General features: G+C 39.7%; 1 protein-coding gene across 1 annotated transcript; it reads left to right on the top strand.

Moving 5' to 3' along the window:
• Window positions 1-1,432: 1,432 nt before the first annotated feature.
• LOC138606107 (sodium- and chloride-dependent GABA transporter 2-like) lies at window positions 1,433-9,287 on the top strand. The gene is made up of 14 exons (XM_069678568.1): window positions 1,433-1,628; window positions 1,765-1,899; window positions 3,399-3,539; window positions 3,627-3,711; window positions 3,793-3,925; window positions 4,031-4,165; window positions 4,909-5,012; window positions 5,090-5,214; window positions 5,299-5,411; window positions 5,514-5,651; window positions 5,918-6,020; window positions 6,808-6,908; window positions 7,803-7,973; window positions 9,126-9,287. Exons 1-14 carry the CDS (start codon window positions 1,433-1,435, stop codon window positions 9,285-9,287), a joined length of 1,842 nt encoding a protein of 613 aa, XP_069534669.1.
• The last annotated feature ends 683 nt before the right edge of the window (window positions 9,288-9,970 follow it).

Genomic DNA, 9,970 nt, shown 5'->3' with positions numbered 1-9,970 from the left:
TGTCGGTTTCTAAAGAAAAGACTGGTTTTGTTAGTCGCAGTTGCCCCTCCTCACAGAAACCCTTTCCACCCCACTTGTCCCTGAGAGGCTGCTGCGTTCTGTCAGGACACAAGGAAACTATTTGTCAGAGGAAGAAACTCTTCAGCTGCTCCAGGTAAACTGTGCATCCTTTACTGTTCACCTCTCATTATAGTGTATATTATGTGGGCTGTATATTAAGTTAATTTGTAAGTTAACTTAAGTTAAACTTTTGTTGAGGGTAAATATTTGAGTTTGTTGTTTTTGCAGTTAAATCATGACTTTCTCCTTTCCTGCATCTCTTCAAAGAAATAAAACACACATTAACCCTTAGTGCGTTCTCTGTGTGCCTGTGATAAGTTTTCCAATATACATGATTTTATGGTAGAAAATATTAATTTTACGACAGTACTTACGCTGCCAAAAATGTATGCCATTGCTTGATATTTCTGCCTTAATTGTTATTAAGAATAATAGTTGTGACGACCCCACCTTGTGGTTGCTTGTTGGCTCTTTGTAGTTTGTGTAGTTTGTGTTTCAGATGCCAGTGGGTGTGAGTTGGAGAACTCTCTGCTCCCCACTAGGCCACGCTCTTTAATCTTATGTGTTTTAACACCCAACACCGCATAACCTCACTCACGCACACACTAGCACCACTGACTTACTGACTCCCACACCTCATAATGTTGGTTCATTTGACCATTTTTGTGTTACGCCACAATAAATTAGTTATTGTTTTGAAGGAACTCCTGTTTACCTTCCGTTCTTTGTCATTGGTCCTGAGCCAACCATGACATCGTATTTATCAGGATTTAAAAACACTTTGTTGCAAACATTCACGACTCCCTCATGGTGAAACCTCATAACCTTAGTCATCCTCTGACCTTTCGCTAGAACCGGCATCAAGTTGTTTTTTTCATTTGTCCATTATTTGGCCCTTATCTAAATACTTGCGAAGCTAACGACACTCCTATCAGCCACAGCTGTACTTCGGTGATAATAAGCAAATTGTTAGTAGTCGACTGATAGTATTGTAAACATTAAGCTGCTTATCATCAACAAGTTAGCATTGTCACTGAGAATGGGTTGGTATGCCAGTTTGAGCATTTAGCTTAACATTTCCCTCATAAGAAGCCCTGGCTCAGCTGTTGAATGTTAATCATGTTTTATGATGTTTTAATATCAGAATTTGAAGCTTAGCAATTATTCAGAAAATACTTCACGTGTAAGTGAAACCTGATCATATTGGAGTGAAACCTGATAATTGAAACTTTATTTAAACTGTCCGAGAAAACAAGATGGAATCAAACATGTATCCCTTTGTACAGTACCTAATGCTGTCCGAAAACAGCCTCATGTTCACCGCGGTATGACTCAATGACAAACACCATGTCTATTCTTATCTAAGGGTGAAATGGACCACGGACATAACCCACAGGTGAAAATGAATCTGATGAACCTCGAGACCACACCGGGACACGCTCAGTACAAACCTCAGGAGAGGGAGCAGTGGGGCAGTAAGATGGAGTTCATCCTGGCGGTGGCCGGACATATTGTCGGTTTGGGAAACGTCTGGAGGTTTCCGTACCTGTGCTACAAAAACGGAGGAGGTAACTCTTTGTTAGTTTCCATCATGGAACAAAGACTGTTGAAACCTTTCCAGCTCTTTTTGCCGGCAACGTTTTACAAAACTTTTATGCAGTTTTATCAGTATTTTAACAGGATGTTTCCTTTCTTATTCTAAAGGGGTTTTCTTCATACCTTATGTTTTGTTTTTGTTCACCTGTGGCATCCCGCTATTCTTCCTGGAGACATCATTGGGCCAGTTCACCAGCCAGGGTGGAATAACATGCTGGAGAAAAATCTGCCCTCTCTTTGAAGGTAAGTCTTCACAGTCTGCATGACCAGTTTTTTTTTTTTACAGCTAAAAATCTTTTCAAAACAATTGTGTGGGGTGTTAAAAAAAGCTACCATACATAACTGCTAATGAATATTGTTGCAAACAAAATGAGGTAACCGATTTTTAACAGCTTAATTGAAAAATATTTTAAGTCTGTTGTTTTTGATTTCTTTCACAGTTTTTTTGTCCCTAAAGCAACACAAATAAATACTCTCAATAAAACAACTTTGTTTATTGGACAGGAGTCACTTATAGCAGTGGTTCTCAACTAGCCTCAGGACCCACCACCTCCTCCTTAATGACGAATTGGGACCTACATTTCTGAGATGTATTCACCATTCAAATTTCTTTAATAAAAATCTGTGCAGTTTGGACCTGAGACGGAACGAAACATCACAGTATGTCAACATCACAAAACACAACAGTATAATAGTCAGCCAAAATGACATATTCCCTTTATAATTCAATCAATTAGCAGCCTTTGTTCAACAGAAATAAACCCAAAAAGTTAAACATAAATGCAAGCACTGTAGTTCTCATCAAGTTTCAAGAATGTAAATGTAACTGTAGCTGGGATTACCCAAACAGTGGATACATGGAGTGTGAATAAACTACACTACTACGCACGGCATTGGAAACCCATGTCCTTCAAAATAAAAGCGCAGTATAGACTTTAATTTTTCAAGCACGCATCCGCGACCCATTTTTGGCTCCCTACCCACTAGTTGAGAACCAGGGACTTAAAGTAGAGATAGACTGATATGGTTTTTTCAGGGCTGATACCGATTATTAGTAGTCAAGGAGGCCGATATTTTAAGCCGATATTCATTTGCAGTAAAAGTGAAAATATTGTCGTCAAAATTTTGAAACACTTAACTTTGTTTAAATGCCTTTAAGCATATGCATCAGAGCCAAAATAACCCAGTTTTAAATTGATCTCTTATCGGCCGTCGGATTAAAAAAAAAAATTACATTTAAATTTTTTATTTTTTTTTAAAGGCTGATGCCGATATGCGTCAAAATGCCGAATATCGGCGCCGATAATTGGCCCGGCCGTTAATCGGTCTATCCCTAACTTAAAGTAACAAACTTGAAAATTATCACCCAACTCTTTAGTGGCCCTCAGCTCGATGCAGAGCTTCTGCAACTCACAGCTATGTTTATTTTTTCTATTTTACTTCACACAAGCAATGTTTTGCTTTTCAGTTGTTGCAGGCAGCTGTTTTCAGTGAAAACGACCTGATAAAGCCTCTGTACGCTATCAGCTTACACCAACTGGTGGCAGAACTGCTCACATCTCAGACATCTGAAATTTGACAGGAGGTCACACAACTGTGTGTCTGATTTCAGTTTGTTGTGTTCTAAATCCAGCGTACTCTGCTTTAATCTATTTTTTTTGTATCTCATTAACATTACATATTTGATTTTTGCATCTTGGTACCTTCTGGTATTACAATATGACATCTCCTTATCTCTACAGGCTTAGGTTACGGAAGCCAGGTGGTTGTTTTATACACCGGTGTGTATTACATCATCATACTGGCCTGGACGTTTCTCTACCTGTTTTCATCCTTCAGCTCTGAACTTCCATGGGCCAGCTGTCACAACAGCTGGAACACAGGTACACGACTTTATCTTCCTGATACGACAACTGTGCAATAACTTGTGTTTATCTGTTTTTATAATCTCTTCTCTTCTTTCATGTCAGATGGCTGTTTCGAGCACGGTCACAATCAAACATCTCCTCTGCTCCTGTATGGAAACAGCACATCTTCAGTCATAGAGTTTTGGGAGTAAGTAGCATGAATTAAACATCATAAAGAGCTGCAGTTTCTTTTTCTTTCTTTTTGTTTTTTAATAAACTGTTGTTACAGGAGGAGAATCTTGGGTTTGTCCAGTGGAATTGACAAAATCGGTAATATTCGCTGGGACCTGGCTCTTTGTCTACTTCTCGCTTGGATACTGTGTTACTTTTGTGTCTGGAATGGAGTCAAAACCACAGGAAAGGTACCTGAATCGTAATTTCTAAGGTTGATTCCATTCCATAGTTTGTTCTTACACTATTTGATATCAATCTTTAAGTGAAGTGCTGGTGATTTTTTTTTTTTTTAGGTGGTCTACTTTACCGCAACATTTCCGTATGTAATGCTGGTGGTGCTGCTCGTTCGTGGTCTGACTTTACCAGGAGCCAAAGAAGGAATCATGTTCTACCTCTACCCAGACCCATCCCGCCTCACTGATCCAGAGGTACGCTCTTGACCGCCAATATATTTTGATTACTGTGATTTTTTATTTAGCCCATAATTTTGTGGAGTTTAAAATCTAAAATTGTTTACGCATAACATAACATAATTTCGTATCTCAGGGGATCAGATAAAGGATTCTCTAGGCCTGACCTCAGCAGTGTTGCCAGATGTACAGTAACTCATATTTGTACGATATTTTTAAATGCCTTTAAGCATATGCATCAGAGCCAAAATAACCCAGTTTTAAATTGATCTCTTATCGGCCGTCGGATTAAAAAAAAATGTAATTTTTTTTCTTTTTTTTATTTAAAAAAAAAAAAAAAAAAAAGGCCGATGCCGATATGCATCAAAATGCGGAATATCAGCGCCGATAATCAGCCCAGGCCGATAATCGGTCTATGCCTACTCAAAACCACTTAAAATCATAACAGTAAGTCAGGGATTAACAAAGTCAGAAGCTTTTACATCACACCACCATGAATGTCTGTATAAATCTGATAGCAATATTTCACATACAGTAGTTTTGAAGATATTTCACTTTGGTCCAAACGGACTGACGCCATGTCTCTGTTATGGCTGAAAATGTCCTTTGTGCAAGTGCTGCAGTGGTATGCAGACTGGTATGACTTGCGAGTTAGCAGATATCCTCATAAAAATGTTTACTTATTAGTATCAATAAGTATATTGATGTGATTTCCAGGTGTCTATAACTGTTAAAAACCTAAACTCATTCAATTCCTGCAGGTGTGGATGGATGCTGGCAGCCAAATCTTTTACTCCTATGGAGTCTGCACAGGTGTTCTGACATCTTTAGGAAGTTACAACAAGTACAGCAACAACTGCTACAGGTTTGTATTCTGCTCAAACACTTACTGAGGTTTAGATTAGAGCACAGGTGTACTAATGTTCCATCTTTCACCCACAGAGACTGTGTGTACCTTTGCCTGTTAAACAGTTTAACTAGCTTTGTAGCTGGCTTCGCCATCTTCTCTGTGCTTGGTTTTATGGCAAAGGAGCAAGGTGTGGATATATCGATGGTGGCTGAATCGGGTATGGAAGCTTTATAGAGACACACACAATGACACTGTTTGGATTTTTCAAGAATTAGATAAATATTTCCTTGTGTCTTTGCAGGTCCAGGGTTGGCGTTTATAGCGTATCCTCGTGCTGTTGCTCTGATGCCTCTTCCCCAGCTCTGGGCTGTCTCCTTCTTTATCATGATCATCTTTTTAGGATTGGATAGTGAGGTAGGACCACTTATTGAGCCTTTTTTATACATTATTATAGATTCAGACAGCATAATAGATTTCTTTTGAGTTAATACAAAATGATGTCTTTCCCCTTCCTAGTTTGTTTATCAGGAGGCTTTGGTCACAACCATCTCCGACATGTATCCTGACTTCTTTCAAAACCAGCGTCGCCGTAAACTCCTCCTTCTCGCCATTTCTGTTGGAAGCTTCTTCATCGGCCTTCTGATGGTCACAGAGGTGAGTGGTGGAAACTTATGGATATTGCTTTCTTCAACCAAGCAAACCTTTACTAACATCACATTATAATTATTCACAATTATATGAGTAATGCAAACAATTAGAGACCGTTAAAAGTATTAATATTGTACCCACAGGTTATATTTACATGAACAATATACTTTGGTTGTTGTGGTTCATACGTACATTAACATATTGGATAACACTGCATTTACATTAACATACTAATTTCACTGACTGATTATGTTCTGTCTTCTAATTATCAGGGAGGTCTTTATATTTTCCAGCTGTTCGACTACTACGCCTGCAGTGGGATGACACTTCTGCTTTTTGCTGTCATTCAGTCTGTCTGTGTTGGATGGGTCTATGGTAAGTACCATTTTTAATTAGGAAGAATCAGCTGGAGGCACAGTGTTGGGTCATTCTTAATGAACTCATGCTTTAAAGCAATACTTTATAAACCAGTGGCTCCCAAGCAGAGGGGTCCTACGATGGATAATGGGCAAGAATATTAAAGTTTTAAATTAAATTAAATTCTCTTTTAGTTTTCACATGATATGTTGGCTTCTTCTTTGGAAATTATTGTAATGAAACAAGGATGAGTCACCATTTTGGCTAACCTCATCATCGACGCATGTAACAGGGCGAAAGTAGACATTGCTTCATTTTAAGGGGTCACAAGCCTTTTATTTTGAAGTTTTCTAACATGCCATCGTGAGGTTGAATTTTTAGGAGCTCTTCACAAAATGATTATTTTTTGTTTTGAATTTTCAACTCAGGGTTAGAGTTAGGGCTGGTTACAATCTCATAGATCTCCATGTCGTCCTTTTGGGCAGCATCTACAGCAATAAGCAATGGTGTAACGCAGGTGTGTTTTTGGACCTCACTCGACCTCACTAAGGAAATGTAAATATTGTCGCTTATGTGACGTCAGTCAGTTGTCAGTGACATCATCTTTCATTTCTTTCTTCAGTATGTACATATAAGAAGAATCGCTAAGCTAGCAGAGACTGGAAGAAACATCCCTCAACTGTGTGTGCTTCAGAATATAATGGCACACTGTCCTCCATCGTAAACATTTTTTTCCAAGTCTAAGAAAAGTAATGTCTGTGTTGGCCTCCGTACTGACATTACTAACATTACTTATTTCCTCTAGGTGCAGATCGTCATTATGACAATATAAAGGACATGATTGGATATCGGCCGTGGCCTTATATGAAGTATTGTTGGCAGTACTTCACACCAGCTATCTGCACTGTAAGTATGGTATATGTAGGCATGCCTGCCTGTAACTTTGTTCATAGTCTGTTTACAAGCAAGTGTGTGCAACAGCTGCCAGAGGCTTCTGTCCTGCAGGTAGTTTATGTCTCAACCAGATGGAAACCAGCCACACGGATGGTGTGCTGTGTGGTAGTATATAATGTCATGTTGAACAACATGTTTAATCTGTCTGTGTAACTTAGCTAATCACTGGCTTGTTTCTCCTGAAGAGATATTTACTTACATGATGATCAGCAACATTTATATTTAGAAAAATATACAACCAGAGACCAAGATTTGTAATTCTCTCAGGCCCTTAAAGGAGAAGTTCAGTATTTTTTAACCTGGGCCCTATTTTCACAAATTTGGGTCGACATGACTCGTAGGAACAAAACTTTTGGAATCGGTCCAGTAGATGGCCGCAGGATTTCAAAGCGAGACTTCTCCTTGAGCGAGACTTGTGTTTCTGGTTACACTAAAAGGATCTTACTAAGGACGATCTTTGTAGTGGTCATTTCTGTAATGTTGTCGGACACCTGGAGTAACAATCTGAGCCTGTCAGTGGCAAAAACAAGAACTTTTAGTGGACGTACTTTGATCGGGCGCAATTGACCCAGGGGATTATGTTGCAGCCATTGCGGCCGTATCGTGGCTACGGTGGAGGACATCTACTGGCCCGATTCCAAAAGCTTTTGTGTGAGAACCAGAACATCTGTGACCCACTGATTTAGGGCCCAGGTTTAAAAATACAGAACTTCTCCTTTAAGTTGTCTGGATATTTGAAAGATCTTGGAAGTTTCCTTTCTATATAACTTAATTAAATGCAAATGTTTTTTCTGTTTGTAACACAAATGAGTCATTGATCATTTATTTTATTCTTGTGTTTTTCAGGGCACGTTTCTCTTCTCTGTGGTCAAATACACTCCGCTCAAATTCAACAACACGTATGAATACCCCTGGTGGGGCTACACAATCGGAGGGTTCTTTACTCTGTCATCGACACTCATGGTTCCTCTGTGGATTCTGTATGCAGTGAGCGTCACTCCGGGAACACTGAGACAGGTACAGTCACATGATGTTTCCGTTACAGAAGAAATTAGATCAAGTTGAGTTAGAACTGTAACAGGGGCCACATACTGTTGAGTGCCTGTTACAAATCCTTTCTGCAAAAGTGAAAGTCTTTTCTAGTTTGACACCTCTGTTGGTTTGATGAGGTTAGGTTTGATAAATCAGGGGTTCCCGTAGGTTACTCAGCACCGGGCCGCGAAACCCAATAAGTGTCTGTGACATTCCAAACATTCGCGGAGTCAGAACCGTCGAATGGACTGTGTGAAGTGTGCAATGGCACAGGGCCTCGCGCCTCTAAAGACACTTCAAAAGTCGCCCAATTCAGCTGGAAAAACCGCAGACCTGGCAACCCTGGCTTCGCATCCCATGAAACTTTGATCAAGAAGCCTGATGCCCCTCTAAAGCTCTGTGTTTATCAGATGAACTCGACTGCATATGGGCATATGACAGCCTGTCGAGTTTATACTTTAACTGTGCACAAAAAATGGGCGGATCTCAACTTTACATTGATTCAGGTACGGGCATCAAAACACACACAGGTCTGCGTCATATCTGCTCCTCTCCTAAGGTCTGTCTCCTCCCCGCGCGGCATGATAACTCTGTTAAACTCGTGGATCACGGTTCATCTCGGTCACAGCGTGTGAAGACGTATTTTATGCTTTATGAAGGGTTTTCACGGAAACGGGATCGATCACAACGCTATTAAGTCGGGGCAATCTACCCAGAAAAAACACAATGCTTTATTATTTCAGGGTTTGTCTGAAAGATTTCAGTTCAGATTCTCCAAAATATTCGTTTCCTAGTTGGTGAATATTCTCAAGGATAAAGATGCATTTAGATCAATGAAAACTATTTGCTACCTTTTCTTCTGTGTATTTGACCATTTCATGTGGTCAATAGGCATTAAACTACTTGGTTAAGGTGAGGCATTGTGGCCATACTTCCTGCAGTCAGTCTCAGGGCTTTGTCACTTAAACGTAAACATATCTTTTATTGCTGAAACAGTGGAGCCTGTTTTGAGTGTAGCCCCTCCCTTACAGACAATTACTATGTGTTAGGGGAAGTATGTACATGATGGGTTCTGCAGATTTTATGTCTTTCTGCAGACACGTACATTGAAAACTGTCCTTCTATCTCTCCACACAGAGACTGAAACTTCTGTGCACCCCAGCAAAGGATTTACCCACTGCAACATTAAAGAAAGCCTCCAATAAAGAAGCTTTTCAGACTTTCACAGGCTTGCACACACTGCGGTCGGCAGACAGCCCTGATGCCACAGGAGACAGAGCTCACAGATCTGTTATTTAAACAGCAAGAAATAAAGGACTGAGGTGGACTCAAAACTGCGAGGAAGTTTTACTTGTCCATAAAGACTTGTATTCTGTATTCGGGAAACCCTGGCAGGTACTCATCCCACCATATCACAGCGTTTTTAGCATCTGTTAGCAGTAAGGTGATCTGACCCTCCAGGTTATGAATGTAGATACAGTGTAAATAGATAATTTTTCTTCTGTACTCAACCTGCAGTATATTTAAATTTATGAAACAGAACGTTTAAGAAATCATGCTCTAAGACTTATTTTCAAGTGTTACTTATGAAAATAATTGTTACTGTTGAATTTAACTAGAAGTCCAGGAAAAATTTCTCAGAAATAAAGCTTCAAAATAGTTTGAATTGTCTGTTTTAGGAAAATTGTGTAATGTATAATTTCTCCTGTGTATATTTTAAGTAATAAAACAATAAAATTGTATATCCAGTAGGTGTTATATTTATTATTAAAAAAAGGATGTGTTGATGGGACAGCTGCTCCTTCTCCTGCAGGGTCTTCTTGAGGCCTTCTCTGGTCTGAAGGAGGGTTGACTTCTCCTCTTTCCACTGGCTTTGTCCGTCCAGCTCCTTCTCAGCCTCCTTCAGAGCGGACGTCAGCTTCCTGTTCTTGCGTTTCTGGTAGTCGAGTTTAGAGAGACCGGAGGCTCTGGATCTCTCTATC

The sequence above is a fragment of the Semicossyphus pulcher genome, unplaced genomic scaffold, assembly GCF_022749685.1.
Source record: "Semicossyphus pulcher isolate SPU_LCO1_2020_fin unplaced genomic scaffold, fSemPul1.0.p SCAF_3, whole genome shotgun sequence".
NCBI classification, from domain to species: Eukaryota; Metazoa; Chordata; class Actinopteri; order Labriformes; family Labridae; genus Semicossyphus; species Semicossyphus pulcher.
This window is presented reverse-complemented; position numbering and strand designations above follow the sequence as displayed.